Source organism: Pseudochaenichthys georgianus, chromosome 19 (genome assembly GCF_902827115.2).
Source record: "Pseudochaenichthys georgianus chromosome 19, fPseGeo1.2, whole genome shotgun sequence".
NCBI classification, from domain to species: Eukaryota; Metazoa; Chordata; class Actinopteri; order Perciformes; family Channichthyidae; genus Pseudochaenichthys; species Pseudochaenichthys georgianus.
The window spans coordinates 15,604,012-15,625,092 of record NC_047521.1 but is presented as its reverse complement, the minus strand read 5'-3'; the positions used below and the strand labels follow the sequence as shown (position 1 = coordinate 15,625,092).

The window sequence follows — 21,081 nt, the reverse complement described above, 5'->3', positions numbered from 1 at the left end:
TAAATCACACAGTAATGCTTTGTGTGGAATTTAGAGTATAGCATGTCAAGCAATCTTTAAATTACTCAGTTGATGACCTTCTGCACTCAAGAGGCACTTTACACTTTCAAAGAATGACAAGCGTTTTTGCAACATGCAGTAGTGTCAAACAGTCGTAGTTGAGGAGTGAAATCAAAAGGTAATGACGGTGTCATTGTGGAAGTTTGCACAGGCTCCAGAGTTGGAGGGGAAGCAGACAAACGCAGCAGCAGCAGCCCTGACACATGGCCCACATTCACAGCCGCCTCCCACGTCACTGTGCTCCTCAGAGAAAAAGCCCCTTTTGTTCCCCAGCGCAGGGAGGGAGAGGGAGGTCTCTGGGGTGAACCGCCGCTCAGCTCCACCACTCCACCCGCCATCAAAAATAGAAAAAAAGAAACGGGGACCGGACTTCCCACCCCTGCCTAGCGTCCTCCCTACTGACTCCCCGCTTCAGCACACAAACACAGGCCCATCAGTAGAGCCACTACTACGCTCGTGATTGTCTTTTCCTGCTTCTTAATTGGGTCAGTCTGCATTGTTGCATTAAAGACGTCTCCAACAATGCCCTTGCTGTTAATGCATGTGCTCAACTAATTGAAGTAGGGGAATTCTATATCAGATTCTTCACTTGGATAAAAGTAGCATACCACAATTTAGTCTTGCATTAACAATGTATGCATATGACAGTGCTATTTCTTTTTTGAAATTTAAAATCATTACAGATGCATTTACATGTTAGCATGTGTTTAATAGTTTAATTTCCTGTAGTGAACACCCACATATAACTGATGTAGTTAAAGTAACAAAACAATTCTAAAGTAAAGTAGAAATACCTCAAAGTAAAATAATTACATTTGCATTCAGTCTAAACACACATTTGTGAAAAAAGACGCTGAAATAACGTGAATACAAATGACACATTTAGAACTGTTTTATTTGTATAGAAATATGCTCATGTTTTACATAACTTTGTAGTTACAAATCGTAAAAAGAAAGAATATTAACGCTATTAGCATCACAAAGTTTCTCTCACACAAACGGAGGATCTCGGAGAGATGCCTGATGTTACCGTGTGAAATGTTAAGCTCTTCAATATACTTTACATTATGTGTGCGTGCAGCTTGTTGCTCAGTAAGAGTGAAAGGGGCTTTACTAATGGGCGCTCTCCAAGTAGTCTTCATGTCTATCAGTCGCGTGCTATTGAAGGATGTCAGAGGAGCGGACACTCTTTCTAGTGCAGAGAATTTATACAAACCTGCTGTGAATTCTCTTCAAACAGTACAATGAAGATAATCAGGGTTACAGAGAAATGTTGAAAACCCTAGTCTCTGAGCCAACATTACAATGTCATTTTTATATTTATCAGTCCATTTATCTCGACCCGATTCCGTCCTCGACTTCTTTGTTCTCCTGAGACACGGTTGAGCTTCTGACTACACATAGCATCCAAAATGGGTGTTCAGCCCCAATCTCTCCTTAGAAAAGAAACAAACAAGTGCTGGAACGGTCACTGCATTAGCTTTCCACTTGCTTTGTCCTTAAGACTATCAGTACTGTTTACTGTACCACCTTGTGATAAGCTCAGTCCCCTAAATTAACGTCCGCCAAGAGGAAGACAGTCCAGCTCAGTTCCTCTCAATTTGCTCAATGTCGAGCTCGCCTCCAAGCTGATAAACGTCCTTCCTCATGCTACACAGCTCCGCCCACAGAGGCTCACTGTCCTTCCCATTGGTCGACCCCGCCATCCAGTCCACCTCCTCAATGTTGGGGTCAGAAGGCACAGTCCCGGTGATCTCGCCCTCTTTGGTCTGAAGCTGAATGTCCTCCAGGTCACGTTTGTTTGCTGACGAGTCGTCGCCCTGAGCAGTGCTCCTGAGAGGGGGCGGGGCTTGACTTGTCTCGCAGACGTCTTCGCCGGTGATGCCAGGGCAGCTAAGGCTGTGGAAATTCCGAAGTTTCTGTGGAAGTAAAGAAAGATATTTATTTTTGGAGAATCATAAAGTTCCTGTTTTCAATGACACAAGCGTACACTTAAACACATGTTGGATCTTTGATCTAGTATGAGCCCATAGTGTATGCTTAAGGCATATTTGCTGAGATAATTAAAAACATTTCCTTCTTTTTGGTCTATGACCCATGTCCAAACACTTAAGTCATACAGCCATGGAAACAATCGCTCTACTGTATTCATACAGTATGTGGGTGAGTCAGTGAGGTCAGAGCTGGTCACTGGGCAAAACCCACAGTAGTATGAAAAAGATTTAAATGTAGCCTGCATTATATACAGGAGCAACTGGTGGTTGGACCAGCGAGACTATGGGATCTGAGGTCCGACAAGTGGCCAGATACCCAGAGGGCAGACATCACCCATGTCGGCCTTTTGACTCTGTGTCCATTGTACGGTTCTCGTGAAAGGCCAGCATACATGTGGGGAACCCAGAAAACGTCCTTAGGCCAGTCCACATGTGTGAGCGCTGCTGCAGGCGAGTCCTGTGACAGCTGTGCGTGCTGGAGTGGAAAGCTTTATGACAGAGGCGTATCCGAACTGTACAGCTAATGTGGAGAGGACAGGACAGCTGCCTCACCACTGCCGTGTTGGGCCAGAGGGACACAGGAGAATAGGGCCTCTGTGAAACCTCTGTGTGGCACTTGTGAACTGCGCCTGCAAATAATCAATCCTCCGAGGGCACAAAGTGTCATCGCCTACCTTATGATTGTGTCCAAAAAAAGTGTTAAGAAGCCAGAAGGGATTCAGTTTATAAAAGAGCTGCAACACCAAGTGTTTCTTCAGTCTCTCAAATACGGAATGGTCTTGCTTTTCTATCATATTTAACTGAACACCTTCAGGTTTTGAACGATTAGACACTTGAATTTGAAGACCTAGTTAACATCGACCAATGAGAAGTTATGATCCAAGTCTTTGACCCAACAGCAATGGGAAATCTCTCTGCACCGGGCAGCGGTAGATCAAATGGGGGCCGCTGTTTTTCTTGGCTCTGGTCAGGCGGGTACATTTGTCAGCACCAGGTCAGTGTCAGATGGCTTTCTTCTGCATTAGCACTTCACCGTCTCCACCGTCAGATTTCTGGCCCAGGCTATGGGACCCAACTGATAAGCCTACGAGTCGTCTGGACTGTGGCAAAACAGTGTCGACATTAACTAGACCCAGTACAGCTCTATCTTACACCAGAGATGTTCTGCAGGAGAAGAGTTTCCCAGTGTCCTCACACAACTTACTCCTCCACATTACAATGCGGGTCATGAATAAGTGCTGTTGGTGTCCACTTTATCTGCTACTATTATCCACCTTCTCTCTCTTTGACTGAAATGAAGAAGAGATCAGACTCCTCATCCATACTGACCTTGACTCTCCGTCAATACGAGCTGATCAATAGCTCATGAGGCCCGGGTTGTGGCAGCGATCCCCCCCCTCCGAGCTGAATTTACAGAAATCAATATCTCTTTACCCAACACACATCTCCCCTGTGCTACGATCCATAACCTCTGCCACAGCTGCTCTACTTCCTGACATTCATGGAGCCGCAGTGAGCCACGCAGAGGGTAGCAGTTTCTCCCGGGGTAAACTACACCGCTGTGGCGGGGGGGATGAGAGGACACTTTAGAGACACACTCAGCACTGTGAGCAGTCATTGAATAGTAAGGTGACTTTGACTACCGATATGGTGACGCATGGGAAGCCCTCGAGTTTAGTGCGAGCTACTTTAGTCATCACAAGTGAGCATATTTTCCATTGTGAATTTTAGAAACTTAACGGATGCACCCTTTAGACTTCTACGTTTAATTATCAGTCCATTGACCATTGACATCAGTCCAAGTTAGATTAGTCTATAAAATAAGAGTAAATTATTGAAAGTTGCGCCCCAGCTAGGTAACAACTTTGTCAGCAGCTTTTTTTTTTTCCACATCACCGCCCCCCCCCAGCAAGCGGCAGTGCCGGTCCCTGTCTTGCTCCGATGAGCTCGGTGGTTGCCGCTCGACCTGGCGCCCTCAGGGCTCTCGCGTGTGGACGACGGTGGAGAAGAGGCGGTGCCACAGCGGGGGCAGCGTCCAGCGGGTGGGGAACGCTCATCTCGAAAATATTAAATTCGCTAACCAAAGACCACAAAAAGCAGCATATCCTCACATTTAAGAAGCTCAAACTTGCAAAGCTGAGACATTATCCCTTGATATTGATTTAAAACATTAAAAAAAGTTGTTTGTTGATTTTTTTTGTAGACATATCAGCACTAACTATTTTAGTAACTGGTTCAACATATCTGGAAGCCTTTTTCACCTGGGCTAGCCCCTTTACCAGAGTAACATGAGAAGTTATATGATGCAGTAAAACCAGCCGTTCCTTTTAATAGAGGAACAGAGCACACAATGCACAAACAGCAGGAGACCTGCTAAGCTAACAATCTCAGCACCCTGACGTTTCTCTGTGAAAATATTGTTAGTTGCCTCGCCTTAGGCTCTTTTCTCCACGCTGACCTCGTCCCTGTTTGGAGTGTGTGTGGCGTCTGCTTGTCGTGTCACAGCGGCGCTGTTGTTAAGACTGCTGAACTCTGGGTGACTTTCTCACAGGGTCCAGCTCTGTGTTTATGATCCACAAATCGACGTGAAACTTAACTATGTGTGAGTGCGAGCTTGTGGGGCAAAGAGACAGATTTATGCCAGGATGGGGAGATGACAGATAACGGACTGTCTGTTGAAACAGGTCTGATTTCAGAAATGGATCATATCCAGTTAGTAGTTACATAAAGTCGTCTATGAATACAAACTTGTGATCATCTGAGTGACCTCTTAATTCCTGCTTTGATCAAATCACCTCTATCCCAGAAAGCATTTTCAAAAGGCACTGTATGCTTGGTGCTTTCCATTTCTGTGAGGGCAAACTATGCAGCCACATAATGGAATGTGACCCAGAACAGGCCTGCATTTAATGACGATGCCTGCAGAAACACTTTGAGGTGTGCTGAGGGAGAACAGACACAATGGCGTGACCTTAGTTTGAAGCATTTGTTTATCCAACACGGAAGGAGCAAGTTGCCACAACAGCGTAGTATAACGCGCTAATGTTAGCGAGATTGATGGAGCTCACAGAGCCTCCAGCTGGCACCACTATTTCCTGAGGGTCTCGTCTCTTTTGACACTGATCTTTTGGAGCACATAAAAGGGGAGTTGCAATATTAAATATGCAGTTTAAATTGTAATTGATGTTAAACAGGAGGTGTACTGCTTATATTTAACAACCTACTGGCAGAGATTGCAATATTTATTATAAGAGTATATTACCCTGATGAAATATGATGCCAACTATTTCTTTGTTTGTCAATACAACTCTTAAAAATACCAACCTGCGTCATCTTGGCCAGGTCCAAAGAAGGCCTCTGTTTCTGCGTGTCAGCTGGTCGTCTACGCTTCACACCAATCTTCTTTTCATTAAGGACACATGGCTGTGAGCGACTCCGGGCCAGACCCCCCTGCCCACCACGGCGCTCCAGCTCTGGGGTGGAGTCAGGTGAGCTGGTTGGCGAGGGTCCGCGAGGCTCAGGGAGGCAGATTTGTTCATGTGAGAGGTAGAGGGGCTGTGCCGGGGGCTCGGAGAGCAGGATGGTGGAGGAGGAAGGCGTCAGGCTGGTGAAGGCAGAGGGCAGCTGGGTGAAGCAGGGCAGCTCCAGGGTGTTGCAGCGGGCTGGCAGGCTGAAGCTGGAGCTGCGCTGCATGGCCGGGAAGCCCAGATGAGCGTTCCCCACCCGCTGGACGCTGCCCCCGCTGTGGCACCGCCTCTTCTCCACCGTCGTCCACACGCGAGAGCCCTGAGGGCGCCAGGTCGAGCGGCAACCACCGAGCTCATCGGAGCAAGACAGGGACCGGCACTGCCGCTTGCTGGGGGGGGCGGTGATGTGCGAGGACGCTGCCTCAGTAAGGCTGAGGTCATGCAACAAGCTGGTGATTGTGGTCGAAGTGGAGCCCACATCCCAATCCCAGTGGGCGGAACTCTTGTGCACCTCAGGCAGGACGTCCCACAGGCTCTCCAGGCTGGTCCCCACCGGCCTCTGCTGTATGGCACAGCTGTGACCCAGCTCACGCCACCGGCTCGACTCTGCAACAAAAGACCAGATACTTTATTTAAAAAAAAAAAGAGATGGACAAAATATAGAAAACTCAAATGTTGACGACTATATAAAACCTCATGTTTAATCTTTTATGTTTGCATATCAACACTGAGATGTTGGTACATCATACATGGTTATATATAAGGTCTTGATTTTGATGAAGCAACTGCCCTAAAAAAACTGCGACCTCAACATGGACAACATCCATGACCCTGAGTGCCCCAGTCTGGGTCAGCGCACTATTCCCAGCATGTGTACTTTGCATTTTCACTACAGTGTGTAACTGGCACTACCAATAGTCCTGTCCTCAGGGCACTGCTGCATTGTCACAGTGTGTAATCACAGCTAATTGGGAAAAGGGAACAGAGCTCAATGTCTAACTGACTCGATATCAAACCTCATCTCTGCTGGAGCACGGCGTGATAAAATGTCAATAACCCATCATAAACATTCTGACCAAAGCTAATCACTCTGTTTTTTTGTTGTTGATCAGCAAGTTCCCTGAATAGACCAGCTCCCTATCTGCCACTACTGATCGGCTCTGCACCAGCGTCATGCTTGGAAAGCACGTTATTCTACCAACAGGAACTCCCTGAATTGCTGAATGGGTCAGCCAAATGAATTGGTCAGTCAACTCTGAGTCAGATACTAAATGTCGAGGCCACTGCCCACTCCTGGTATGCAAAAGGTCTATTCTTCTGCTGTGGAGATAAAATCCCCAAAATACCATCTACAGTACCCGGGCAGGAGGAAGAACAAAGGGCAGTGTTAACAACACCTACTGGTGCTGCCGTGTTCACTGCCAATGTTACACACTCCATGCCAAGTTACTGCAAGGACAGAATACTATTTAATCCTACAATACAAAGATTGTAAAGGCTCTTACTCATAGGGCATGTTAAACCAACTTTGTAGTCATAACCAAATGTTCAACTTGCGTACAACATCAGCTTAAAGCACGAAGAGGGCCTTATCATAAACAGCAAACACGTTGTCATTAACACACATTCATCTGGGCAGGAACACCTGTCAGACATGTTTCACATAATGGAGTGTGACCGTCCGCCAGATGCAGCAGAGACCAGCATGCTGCCGTTCTGCCAATTATTTCTCAAATTTAGGACAAGCCCCTCGAAACAACTGCTGCCACATAAGTACACATTTACTCGTCATGTCCAGTTTGTAACGGCAAGTATGTGTGAATGTGTATATTGATTTAAAAGATGCCAAACTCTTACCCATGAGTCCACAAGAGAAAAGGGCAGTCCCCTGGCTCATGGTCTGTGATTGGAACTGCAAGAGAGATTCACTGTCAGCTCGCAGGAAACCAGAAAGTCACATAAATAGGTTTGCAAAAAAAGTACAGGAAGTTCTAACATTAACAAGCTAATAAAATCTACAAAAAAAAAAAAAAGTTGAACACCTATTTCCAAGTTAAACTGTATGTTTAATAGTTGTAGTAAATGTTTTCACGTTGCGAAACAATGACCAAGTATGACCCATCATGAGAGGGAGGGTTCCACCATAAAGGCTTTTGATTGACACGCAGCCTCAGAGCATGATGACTTATTTTCACGTGGCTGAGAGGGCAAACTCAGTCCACATTGGTGGGGGGACCATTTCACTCTATGCTGCCACAGAGAAGGTTTCTATTGCACAGATGCTGATTAGAACATGAGTCAGAGTTGCTCAGCCAAATAGAACTAAAATACTCCATTGTCATTTTGAGTGAAGTAAACGGAACACGGGGGATTGAAATTCAGATGACGATTGTCCTGGTGATAACAGTGGACAGCTACTAGAATTAGCAGTAAAAGTAATTGTTACAAAAACATCCCAAATCCCAATCTTCAACATCCACATCGTATTGACATCACTTCCTGACATTCAGTCAGGCAACACTAGTGAATGTTCCAACAAATAGGACTAAGGGCAAGCTAAAAGTCTTATGTAAGCTTAATGAAACCTGTCAAAATAGGAACATTTCATCAGCCATAAACCTGCTGTGTAGCTATGACTTGCCGGTAAGAATTTCCTAATTTAGAGCAACACCTTGACACTCGCTCTGTTGACGAGCACAGTCGATGTCCGTTGGCAAGGCAACATAAAAACATAAAATGACACATTTCACTCAGAAAATAAATTCTCACCGGGCCCAAATCGGTACTTTTGGATATTACATCGTCAGCACCCTTCTTTTCCAGTGTTTTCTTGAAAATGATCACCATGGCAACACACATCCTTGTCCCAAGTCGTTCCAGTGAGGGCAGGAAAAGCTGGCGGCCATCTTGACGGGCATGGTGTGAGCAGGCTGTTTTCTCATAAGCTTAAGACAGCAGTCCTCGACTCCTTCAGGAATGTGCTTCACTCCTCGGCCCAATCCTGAGCAGACAAACGAAGACGAGCACAGGATTACAATTCAGAACATTTCTGACATGTTGTCGAGCATATAAACAGAGGAGAACAAATCCCCCTTAGTGGGGGCTATAAAACACTCAATGGATAGCAAACGCAATGTTCTCCAACACTAATAATCAACTCAAGTGTTTTTTTTCAGGATCAAACATGTTCTGAAACAACAGTCAGTTGCCTTCATCGTTGTGGAGGATGCCAGCTGGATTCAAAGCCGATAGATTACAATAGTGACCAAAGTCATTATCTTCAAAAGGAGCAGGAATGGTTGGAACATTTGCTATGACATTCAACTAACTGCAAATCCAAGCAGTCTATATCTATCTTCCTCCCGAGCGAGCGAGTTATACACTGTTCAGAGCCACCTGTCAAGCCATCAGGAATTGACAATTTGCTACTCAAAGGACTTTTTAAGGTGTAGTTCTACTGCAGTTCTCAGGCACATTCAAAGCACAAGCGCCTCATTTGTTTGCATTTTGAGGTTACTATAATCCTTTAACTGGCACTCTTGCAAACCTGTTCAACATCTACTTCAGTGAAAGGTGGAAATTGAAGGGAGGTCAGTGGTTTGACAAGCTTCTAGACTTTTCAAGTGAGTGAGCAAACGGGACAAAGGTGTCGCCTATGTCGCCATGCGTGGTAGTCTGTCAATTGAAATTGCACAGCACTTCCACTTCCACATGGTCTCTCCGCAGTGTCACCAAAGTCCGAACTGTCATCTGAGAGAGTGAGTTTCCTCAAAGTGTTCCACACGGGAGCCCACAGAGGAATAGAGCAAAGTCAAAGTTGTGTAATTGAATCCTCAGGGGCTGGCTGGGAATAGCTGACCTTGCGGTTATCAGAACAACCCTCTTCGCATTAGTGCTGCACCGCGGTTACAGTACGCGGATGATTAGCCACACATGTAAATGTATATAATCGAGGATTTCTACTACTAGATCACTTCCACTTGAGGCGACATAAGGTAGGGGATTGAAACAAAGAGCAGTTGACACAAGATGGACGTATGATGCTCACAAGGTCAGAGTGTGTCTGTTTGAATGACAAAGGGGGAAGGAAAGAGAGATGGTGTACGTGAAACAAAAGAGTGCTCTGTGCAGAAGATGCGACACCGTGGGAAACAAAAGAGGCGACATCAGAGGTGCAGGTGGTGGGGTGGAGTGTGTGTGTGTGTGTGTGTTTGCAGGGGAGTGGAGGGAGGCGGCATCACAAGACCCTGAGGGAGCCAGAATACTGGAGCTGGTGTTTGCATTTCAGCATATGATTTCCATTACTAACACTTATCACGTCAGGAAAACAACTTAAACAAAAGGATGTTTGAGCAGAGTTCTACAAGTTCAAGGAAGTTCAAGGAAGTGGCAGCTTTAACTTGATGCCTTGTGTGAAGAGAAAAGAGCAGACCAAAGCTCGGAGATGGAAAAGGTCAGGACACAGATCTGTGTTTCACAGTAGAGATAAATAAGGACCTTCTTGGGGTAAAGGAGTTCTTCTTTTATATAGAACCACTAATGGCCTGCTAAAGGAAGCAGATGGCAATGACAGAGAGAAAAAAAGACTCTCCTAAAGAAATGATATTGGCAAAGACTAGAAAAGTCTGATGTTTACCCAAACAACGAATGATGTTTTCCTTCCTTAGAAAATGGAAAATGTCTTGACTTTAGCCTGACACTTTGGACTCTAAACTGTAAACAACATCCACGCAGAATCACCACTATTCATCATCTTTTCATGCTCAGGCGTTACATTTTCATCCCCATAAATCTAAGTGCTTTAAATGGGCGAGGTTTATAACCCAATTATAAACATTCCTCAGCTCTATGACATCATTTGAACACACAATTATAAAGCCTAACCTAGCCCCACAGCCTTTGAAAACTTGTGACAAAAAAAATACATGCTTGAGAAGTGTTGCCATTTACCAAGGCGTACCTTCAAATGCTTAATGGACACATCCAATGCACTCACCTTTTGGGTGCACTGCTACGTTCAAAGATACAAATTAAGCAATAATCTGTTAAATTAGGCATCTTGAATTTCTGCCCAAATGGTGCCATTTCCCTTCAGACGGCAAAACTTGATTCGCCTCCATAACGATGCGACCACTATTTGGAATCGGTTGGGTGTCTCTATGCTTCTGCAGGCCGATAACTCTTTATCTGGGTCAGGGCAGCAACAAACATGACAACTGACTAGTCTAATCTCTGAGAAGGGGAAGAACGTTGCTCTTAGAAAAGGCTTTCCATCACACGCAAACAGGTCTGCAGTGACAGCAGCCTTCCTAAAAGTCAACAAAATGCTGCATCGGGCGAGCTGATGGCACCCCACACTTCCTTTGTGGTCACCACAAGCCTTTCAACCATCGCTACTTTGTCGTGTCAGAAAAAGCAAACCATCACGCGGCCTAAAGAAGCGATAGATAGGAGAGGGGAGGAAACCGCAGAGGCGAGAGGGGCCTGCTTTAGAGTCAGGTTCACTTTCAAATCCTGAACAGACCCTGATCTATTTTCTGTATAGAATAAGACAGAAGAGTAGTATATTTTAAATGGCAATTTTCTAAGACTTACAAATGGCGGTCAAGTCTAGTAAGACTGTCAGCATAGCCTTTAAAATAAGGGTCTAAACTGTAGTCACCCATGAAAGCGCTGTCTCCCCAATTAGAGCAGCTTTTCCATACATTGCTCAGACTGTAATCCCAAAGGTTAGGCCAACATTACATAAGGATTTGGCAGCTTTGTGTCTGACTGACAATTAGAGCTAATACTAATCCATGTTATAGCACTTGGACAGCTGGTGGAAAACAACACGCTGGAAAGCATTGTTGCACCTTGTATTGGCTACCGAGGAACGCATTTGTGAACAATCTATTCCCAAAATGTGTTTAAAATGTTGAATGAGGCTTTATTCTGTGTAAAAACATAAAGACTTAAATAACTCTTTGAATTTTCAGACATCTTCCTTAGATATTCCTGCATAAATTAGCAGCCGGATATGTGTCCTGCTCTCAACAATTCTTGGGTTGTGGCCCTCTCTGTAACCCGAGCATCTGCTGAGCACCTGAGACGGCCCGACTGGAAACCTAACTGGGGGATTTGTGCTGCTCTTCATCACCATGCCACTTGTCAAAGGAATGCTGGGTACAATCGTAGCCGTCTCCTCCCACAGAAAGATTTCCTGGGTCAGCTTATTTCTTCAAAGGTTACTAGTTCTTAGCATTGATGGCTTGTACAGAATGTGTTTGGACTCATGTTTGAACAGTTCCTCGTGTGATAAAGCTGGGTGTGTTTTCAGAGCAGACAGACATGCAGGGCTCATGAAGACTGGATAATCAACTGACAAATTGGCAAACCAGTTCTTCTTTCTTTGTGCGGCACTGTGCATAATTTCCACTGTGAAAATGTGAGGTTTTTGAAACCGTAAACTTTCTTTGTTGGTGCCGTCATTAATTAAGTGCCACAAAGGGCAGGTGCCACCAAGCTTTGCCACGGCTGACTGACTGAAAGAAATGTATGAAACTCATTGTAAGGTGGAGGCTATCCCCCAGCTGTCTGCATGTTCACAGACATTAGGCTATGTCAAACAGGAGGCACACTCTACATTTAAAGCAGTGAGTGAATAGTCAGAAATGAGCATAGCTGGGAGCCTTCAATAGTAGTTATCAGGCTCTGTTGAGGGCCTGGGGTACAGCCAAGGTCTCACAAGCATGCAGCTGCCCACTTACCATAAACACAAAGGCTCAGCATGGCTATGCATGGCAGCCAAGGAGGCCTACGTTTTAAAGCAAGCCTGCTGTTTAATCATCTCATACATAATCACTTGCACTGTATACATTTGTCCAGAACAACAGCTTTGTTGAGCTCTGTAATCGAGGCTTTCAACAAACCTGTCCAAGTTGGACAGAAATGTTGTCAACTTGAATGCTAGGTCTAGCAAAGTCTCTTAATTACAAAGGGTAAGACACACAACACTCCTAGCATGTTAATAAACCCACATGAGAATAAATCATATCTGGTGGAGGCATCCCTATTAACTTTCAATCAAAGTTAATAGCAGAGGGGAAAGAGCACGCTTGAGTTTACCATGCAGGAATTTATCCATCCCCCACTCTGCATTTCAACTGACCAGATACATGAAACAACATGAGAAAGCCAAGGCATTAACTATTTTCCAGATTGTGATTGATTAATGCAATAACAGTGGCATTACACAACAGGATATTGGAGAGCATTAACATTGTGTTAACATGTTTTCAGTGATATGGACACGGACCAATGAATCATCTGCAAGCTCTTAGAAGCAGCCTCTTTCGTACTGGAGCTAAAAAGTGTTCAACTGTTTTTCAGATGAGCTTGCCAACCCTCCAGGTGAATGGCTCTCAGTTTCACAAGAAAAGGCCCTGAAAAATGAGCTTGTCCAAGTAACCAGCACAAACAGTCCCTCTCAAACCCCTTTTCCAAAATCCCTCATGAAAGGGAAATGAGTTTGGCAAATAAATTGGTGTGACGGGAGCTCACAGAATGTTACACACAGGCTACAGAGCAAACAGGATTTTGAACTCGACAGAAAGGCCACGAGCAACAGATGATAAAATATTAAATGCACATGCTAAAAAAAGTAAAATGGCGTTTCTGTACTTTTAAAGTTGTTATCCTCTTTATTCTTCTTAAAATCTATAATAAATGTATGTTGAACAAGCTCTAGTGTTTATGATCCCACTTAAATTGCAGAATCGGTTGGATTGCATGTCAGCCAAGTCTGTGTTCATACCTGAGGGGAAGGTTGGCTAGATAAGGGTAAGACAACAACATTCCACTGCAATGGGAGCAACTGTAACATACAAGAAAAGGGTCCTGAGGGTCCTAATGTGGTGTCAAATATAAAAGGCCCTGTGACTTTTATACAAATCTATAAAACACATATGACACATGTGCAGCCTATCTTGCCATGTGTGAGTGAAAACCCAGTTTGATAGTTAAATGACCTTTTGAATGCTGTAGGCTACACTTCGTATCTCTTTACAAACTGCATGCAAGTCTTGCCAACTAATAATCAGATTGAGTTCAAATTGACTTTCAGATGTCAAACAAATTAAGCATACTTTCTAAGTTTACATAAAGACAGAACATGGATGAGACCAGGGATCATTTGAACACACTGAATATGTATGGACATGTCTGAGCTTCACCCACACGTATTGACACTTGTGTTATTAACCGTCCCTCATACCCAAATCGCATTATGACTTTAACATTCTATGAATGGTAATACACACATTATAACAAGTAGGAAAACGCGACAAATATGAGTTTAAGCTGAATTCATATAATTAAGATCTCAGACAAGACAAAAGGGACATGGTAAAGGCTGTACATGAGGAAAAGTTGCTAAGCTAACTACTTGCAGCTATGTTAAGTTTCGACTACTTTTTTTTTTATCTCGTCGCTTTTCAATTTGTCAGCATAAAAATCACTTTCGTGTAAAAGTCACACTTTTAAATCACAACGGAGCATCACACTTTACAAACCAGATACAGTTCCTAAATTAGCTAGCATAGGAACTTTATCATTTGACCAAAAAGTACCACTCACAAGCATCACGGTGAGCGCCTCGTATCCCAAACAGCACCGGGCAGCTGGTTAGTTTCTCTGGAGCATGTTGAGTTTTGTTTTAGCAGAAAACTAAAACAAGGCGTCAGGCAGGAAGCAAGACGAGCAGTTCACTTCACGTCCTGCTCCAGGCAGCTCCTGCAAACTACAACATTGCCCCAGTGAGTGCACTACTGTCCAACATTGCACGCTAATGAGGCTGTGACAACATACACGAGCCATACCACTTTTGACAAGGAAGAGGGGTGTCCGATAAGTTATTTGTGCCACTAAATCTTTACATTTCCTTGTTCATTATTTGTGTTATTCCAAAGTTTTAAGCAGCTGTCAAAACTTCTGGTTTTAGGAAGTGAAACGATAATCTATTTTAGATGTGTTGTTACACTAACGCCCCTGCTCCTAAAACTAGTGGTCTGATCCACCCTCTATTAATGAAAAGTAATTTTTCACAGTTTGAGCTGAGCATAGACAAGGCACTTTCACAATATACGGTGTAACATGATAACCTGCCAACTATGTGTGACTTAAAGAGGAAGATGTTTGATATATGTATACATAGCCAGTTCCCCGTCGTAAAACTTCCTGTATAATAAGGGTTTGTCCTAAATAAATACAGTTATTACCAATGTTGTCCTCTGGCTTTATCATGTACTTTGCTATTATTAAGCCATACAGGTTAAGCTGTCTCTATTCATAATATGAAACAGGTGTATATGGTCAACTGCATTATAGCACTATCAGGACTACACTAGTCTTTGAAAGCCAGGCCTGTATAATGTTCTGATTTCCTTTCCTCATTTGAACATGTTTTAACAGTCCTCCTGAATAGTTACACCAGTGTTTACTTTTCTATCTTGTTTATTATCTTGCAACCCCACCATTTCCAATATAGCTTGTTCACATGTGATTGATTTTTATTTGTTTACCTTTCTATGTGTGTGGACACTGTTTACTTTGTGTGCCACTGACAGCTGGAGGCAAAAAAGCGTTAAACTTGATGAACCTCAGAAAATTGACATAAGCCCATGACAATTACTGCACAAAAGGGAAGCAGCTGGATATTATTGTACCGTTGCCAAAAGCTGCACTAGTAAAAAGCTCAACAATTTAGTATTCCTATCCTATCACATCACATGAAGTTAGTTAATTTATTTGTGGGGGCCTCTGAGGGGTGGGGAGCTAAGGCTCACCCCTGGCACACACTATTGTTAATCAAGGAGTAACATCTGTTGTGTGCCACTAATCTCTCCAGACTGTCGGACTGTACTCCTCGGTTTTAGACTGTCTGCCTTTTGTGTTGAAGGGCACAGAGGATTTGTCTCCTTAACTTATAGGCTACAGTTTGGGGTGACACATTTTAGTTTTTATACACAAAGCTCTTCCTTAGCAGTCTTCAACATGAGCTTTTAAGCAAAGCAATACACATGTTGCATGATGTGTATGCACAGATGAAAAACAGATGACTGAATCAGATCATTGTAAGAATTAGAAGTCCTGCAAATCAACAAGTTTGGCAGTGTGTGTTGTGAATGGCAAAACCAGGGGGCAGTATGCACCAATCATACTGAACTGAAAAGTAATACTTTCTAAATGTTTGAGAAGTAACAGCCCTTGGTTTTGGTGTTTTGGTTATTTTTCTTTGACTTTGTGACTGTCGCTAGCATATGGTGAACAGTAAATGGAAAAGGAATACAGCTTCCAACTCCCAGTACTGGACCCCATGCAGCATCCTGTATGCCATCTGTGGTTCACACTGGCCTCAGACAGATGGCTAAAGGACTCCTGTTACAGGAGCCTTGGCCTCTCAACTTTAATGAACAGATAATCCTTTCCATGCCTGACAAATTCTCAATTTTATAATTTAAGTTTTCTTTCAGAATTTCAAACAGATGCAGTTAAAACGTTTAACTATGTTCAAACTGTGCCACGCATTAGTTCCAAGGCTGAATTGGAAGTACATCTATGCAGTGTTTTTAGTTTGTTATTCCTATAAACCATAAACTTGTATTAGTGAGCACAGTCCCAACTACACAGTCTGCTCAGAAAAACTTTCGTTTGACAGAGGATGACACTTGAGAAGAAGAAAAACACTGACACCACTTGTCAAAATGCAGAAGTACATGCACTCTTTTCTCTCAGTGGGGGATACTGTAACTACAGTCACACAAAGAGAGCATATGGCTTTCATGGAACCCCATTTCAATTTGACTGCTTCTCATCTTGCCCTCTAATCCTCGCCTATAATGTTTATAGCCAAGTTCATTGAACTGGCACATCCCTGTGGGTTTGGAGATGCCTTCTAAGAAGCCCTAAATCAGTGTTTTTGCCAAAGCATGCACATTGCTAAAAGCTCTGCAGCTGTTCTTCCAGTAACAGTTCATCATGAGTGACTGTGTGGCTGAGGCATTCAGAAAAAGAGACGTTGAGCTACGTTTAATTGATTAGTCAGTCATTTGATGTTTAAATGATGAAATAACTTATTATCTCAGATCAGCCAACTTTTTACATGTTACATTCTGTATGTGGGAACATGTAGGATGTTAGGTGAACTTAATGATAAAGTGGTCATTATTCAGTCTGTTTATAAACAATAGCAGAAGTGATTATAATATAATAATACACTTTATTTTATAGCACATTTCTAACTCAAGTGCTTTCAAATAAAACCTGAAATGAATGTAAACAGAGAATGATATTAACTAAAAGCAGGAAATTAAGCACATAAAACTAGTGTAAAATAAACGAAATGTTATAAAACGTAAATAAAATCACAGAAAAGCAGATATAGAATTTTTTTTTGAAAGATAAAACAGAATCTAGGAGCCCTGAGAGCAAAAGCTCTTCTTTATTTATGTATCTGCCTCTTGGAAAGACCAGAGTATGACCAGTGTACACATTAAAGAAAAACAAAAACTAGCAGTACCACAGTGAAAACATCAAGTCCTGCATTAGAACATATTATTTTTAGCAAAATGCAGCATGGCGTTTAAAAAAAAAAGAAAGAAAAAATGTAAATAATTACAATTGCCACTGTAAGTGTATAACATTATTCTTAAATCATAGAACTATTATCAATGCATTTACATATTATATACAAATCCTGTTAATATTGTATTTACAATATCCCTTTCATGTATCTTGATATTTTACTTAAACCTAACTAGCAGCACAACAATGTAATGTATATTACATTCATTGATTGTTAGTACAGCAGTATTTTTTTTTTAATAATGAATACAATTGTTCCAGTACTATGCATAAGTACACACTTTCTGCTCACTGGTGTTTACCTAAGAGCTAGGACATTTGAAGAGCTCTTTTTCTGAAATGTGGCCCGACCGCATTCTCAGAAACAAAGAGCACGTTATCTTGAGGACAGTAATTGGTCTTCACTACTCTGTGAGTAACAGATTTATTGAGGAACAGTTGCTGTGAATTCAGTCGGTAAAAACAGAGTAAAAACAATTTTTTTTGGTTACCGCTACAGGAAGTGCATTTTTTTGGAAAATTTCAAGTAGATGTGTACAATCCGTTTTTGTAAAATTTGGTTCATAGTGCCGTTTTTTTAAACAGTAGGAGTCATGTTCAAAGACAAATATCAATACAAAATAGTGTACTTGTTAGCAGTGCAATGTGTAACGTGAGTAACTGATTCATAAACTGAAATAACGTTTCTTTCACCAAATAACGTTTCTTTCACCAAATAAGTCCTCTCACATAGATTTGTTCAAAAACAGCAGATAAATAAATCCCTTTTAAAAACATGTACATTCACTAATACTGGCCAGATTGCATCGTTTTTTTGGATCCCTCTCCTTGAGAATCCACTGTTTGATTCTCCATGTGCGCCTGCACCGACCTCCACAGGGCCCTGATGTTCCCCTCGCCAAAACCTGTGGCCCCTCTTCGCTCTATCAGCTCGAGGAAGAAGGTATCCTCTGCAAAGAGTGGCTTGGTGAACAGCTGGAGGAGGTGTCTGGAAACAGAAAATACCAAGGTAAGGACAACCTGTTTCACTGGGTCACCGAAGATACTGAAAAATGACCTTGTTGACCTGATATGTATCCAAGAAATGACTTAAAATGTGATGCATGGGCTATTCTCGGGACCCCCTTGAAAACGAGATGGTGCATCTCAAGGGGTTTATCCCAATGAATAAAATGTCTATATTTAGAAAGTGTTGCAAGATGGCCTCTCACCTTTTCTTATCACTGGATGTTGTCTGTGGTAAGGGATCCTGGCACAGGTCCGTGTCCAGTAGAATGCCATTCTGCGCCAGCAACTGGGGACTGTGACCCGCCTCCTCAATCTCCTGCTGTTTTCCAACCTGTCACACGACACAAGATATGTAGAGCAGTTGATAACTAGCATAGAAGATGACACATATGCAAATATAACCAGTATATGTTACAGTCCATTTCAAAAAAGCGATAATCAGGCACAGAAACTGCTTTAAAAAAAACACCAAGTAGGAAAGTCAAACAGAAACCCCACAGATAAACCCAGATAAACAATTTGTATTTACTATTATTCAAAGTCAGGCTTGCAGTCGGACTTAAAGATGTTGAAGACTACCAACATTCTAATCTCTAAACCTGCTGTGTACTGGTAAAAAGGTGTGCTGCTGGTTATTGGTGCTTTACTTGGTGTGTACATTTAAATGTTAGAGTTGCAAATGTATAAGCCGGTACCGCTCTGCAAATTAATATTTTAAAGGCAACCCTAAACTATCTTGTGTGTGTGTAATTTTTATTTGATTACACACTTATTACAACATTATAATTTGCTGACTTGTTGAATAAAACGTGGCCAATTTCTTGCATTTATCATGTCAGTATTAGCTTATTTGTTATGGCAAATATGGGATTGTGCAGTTCTGTAAAAGTCAGTCATACCTCCGTGTAGGGCTGTGCAATTTATCGTATTTTAATCGCAATTACGATTTTGGCCTGCCACAATTACGAAAACAACATAATCGAAAAAAAACAATTATTTTGCTTTGCTAGGTTGTGATATCATATTTGATCTAATTTATTTTTATTTATCATATTTATATACGTTTAGTAGCTTGTTATTTATTATTTTTGATATTATTTATTTAAATATATATGTATCATTTATTTAATTTATTTTTGTATTGGTTTTTCAGTTGAATTATACGTTCAGGGTAATCAACACTTAAAAAGAGACTGTTCAAATTATTATTTGTATTTGTTTTAAAGTTCAATACATGGATGTTTTCAAAGTCAATGAATAATCGTATTTAATAATCGTGATATCAATTATTGACCAAAATAATCGTGATTATGATTTTTTCCATAATCGAGCAGCCCTACCTCCGTGTAGTAGGCATCAGGAGGGGAGAAGAACTGGACCCCAGCATGAGCCATTGCCTGTGCACTGGAAACAATGTCCTTTGTGTACAGCCCAATGTGCTGGATCCCAGGGGCCCCATGCTGCTCCAAGAAGGTGTCAACCTGATTCTTGCCTGAAAAAGGTACAAACACACAGTAATGCAGGTGTTTTAATCTTAGAAATTATAGTAGAATTCAATGAATTGAAGATAATAATATTATTACCTTGTCCGGGCAGTGATTCTGCAATGACGAACTTGCAGTCAGGCTCTTTTTTGTCCACCGAGGGGAGAGTGATACCTGCTTCGCTGCATTTCCAGTACTCCATGGCGGTAAGACGTAGTCCAACATCTTTGTGGTTCACGACAAAACCTTCATCCACATCTTCATCACTACTCAGAAGCACAGTAATGTATTACTACTTATTTTTTACTCAAACATATAACACACCAGTATAGTATGTCTTGAATTCTCACCTTTTAATGAAAAACCTCTGGAAACCGAAGAGCTTCTCATACCAGCTCATGACCTGGTGGGTTGATTTCTTGGGACAGACATAAGTTATGTGATCAAAATGTGTGATTGGACAAGACAGGTCCTCCTCTGGCAAGCAGTCCTTTTCAATGACATCAAAGCCTGGCAGGAAGCTCCCCTTGTATTTAGTCCTGTCAATAAGTGTGTGGCACACATTCCCCACAATGGATTTAACCACAGAGTAGGTGACAGCACCCCTCTCGTCCTGAACTGTCGTGGGGGGCACCATGAAATTGCAGCCCAGATTGCGTAGAGTACTGAATGACCTTTCCACATCCTCCACCTCGAAACACACATTGCTCACAGAATCCACCGGGTAATCTGGGCTGGCATCGTACAGACATTTTATAGAGTTATCCCGGTCGTTTTTCCCCACGTTGACCGGATGTGGATCAAATGCACCTGTAAAGCGTAGCTCTTCATTCAAACTCACACCGCACTGGTTTTGTCTCTCATTTACGATGAAAACAGCCGCTCCTTTTCTGAAAGCAAGCTGCCTGGACGTGTCCGTAAGTCTGGTGGCAAACAAACTAAACTTGAATTTAGAAACAAGGTCGCCAGCTACTTTTTCCGCGTTAGAAACGTGGAGCGAGATATGGTGCAGACGGTTCAAGAGAGCTGCCATGTTTTCTTGGATGTGACGTTTTGGATGGCGTCATATGTAACTGTAGTAGGCGTGTCCACTTCACTGTCTTATTACTGCGATATTCATTTAGGAAACTGTACACTTTTAAACGTAATAATTGTCTAATATGTTCCCACTTTGTTTCCTGTTTTCCTACAGTTGTTGCAATGTACTTGAAGTCTCCGTATAAATCAGCTGACAGGAAGTAAACATGGATCTATTCTGTTGCCTATAGCAAAACAATTCCATTGAAACTGTCCATATAATTATGTTTATGCATAACTGTGTTAGCATATCCAATATTGCTCCCAAATTAAAAACTATTATTTTAAAATGAGATTCAAAGTAGAGGTCAATCAGCGGTTATTCATAATCAATAACCGATTTAAACAACTACAAATGCATCAGTGTTT

The 21,081-nt window shown here is 42.3% G+C and overlaps 2 protein-coding genes across 2 annotated transcripts; both read right to left on the bottom strand.

Annotated features, from left to right (window-relative positions):
• Positions 1–937: 937 nt before the first annotated feature.
• Positions 938–14,337, bottom strand: fam53b (family with sequence similarity 53 member B). The gene is made up of 5 exons (XM_034107484.2): positions 14,138–14,337; positions 8,291–8,522; positions 7,379–7,433; positions 5,379–6,127; positions 938–1,979 (listed from the first exon to the last, which is right to left on the bottom strand). Exons 2-5 carry the CDS (start codon positions 8,378–8,380, stop codon positions 1,647–1,649), a joined length of 1,227 nt encoding a protein of 408 aa, XP_033963375.1. The 5' UTR covers positions 8,381–8,522; positions 14,138–14,337; the 3' UTR covers positions 938–1,646.
• Positions 14,338–16,639: 2,302 nt separating this feature from the next.
• Positions 16,640–20,973, bottom strand: LOC117464807 (4-hydroxyphenylpyruvate dioxygenase-like protein). The gene is made up of 5 exons (XM_034107504.2): positions 19,986–20,973; positions 19,735–19,901; positions 19,492–19,643; positions 18,355–18,482; positions 16,640–18,131 (listed from the first exon to the last, which is right to left on the bottom strand). The coding sequence occupies exons 1-5, from the start codon at positions 20,666–20,668 to the stop codon at positions 17,930–17,932; spliced, it is 1,332 nt and encodes a 443-aa protein (XP_033963395.1). The 5' UTR covers positions 20,669–20,973; the 3' UTR covers positions 16,640–17,929.
• Positions 20,974–21,081: the final 108 nt, after the last annotated feature.

What these genes read in the sequence shown, in the direction of transcription:
- LOC117464807 (XM_034107504.2), bottom strand. Translation starts at nt 20,668, where the DNA reads ATGGCAGCTCTCTTGAACCGTCTGCACCATATCTCGCTCCACGTTTCT. An exon ending in CAGAGGTTTTTCATTAAAAG is followed by an intron (nt 19,902 to 19,985) that starts GTGAGAATTCAA and finishes GCTTCTGAGTAG; the next exon opens with TGATGAAGATGTGGATGAAG. An exon ending in AGAATCACTGCCCGGACAAG is followed by an intron (nt 19,644 to 19,734) that starts GTAATAATATTA and finishes TACCTTTTTCAG; the next exon opens with GCAAGAATCAGGTTGACACC.
- fam53b (XM_034107484.2), bottom strand. Translation starts at nt 8,380, where the DNA reads ATGTGTGTTGCCATGGTGATCATTTTCAAGAAAACACTGGAAAAGAAG. An exon ending in AAAGTACCGATTTGGGCCCG is followed by an intron (nt 7,434 to 8,290) that starts GTGAGAATTTAT and finishes TCTCTCTTGCAG; the next exon opens with TTCCAATCACAGACCATGAG. An exon ending in ACCTGGCCAAGATGACGCAG is followed by an intron (nt 1,980 to 5,378) that starts GTTGGTATTTTT and finishes TTACTTCCACAG; the next exon opens with AAACTTCGGAATTTCCACAG.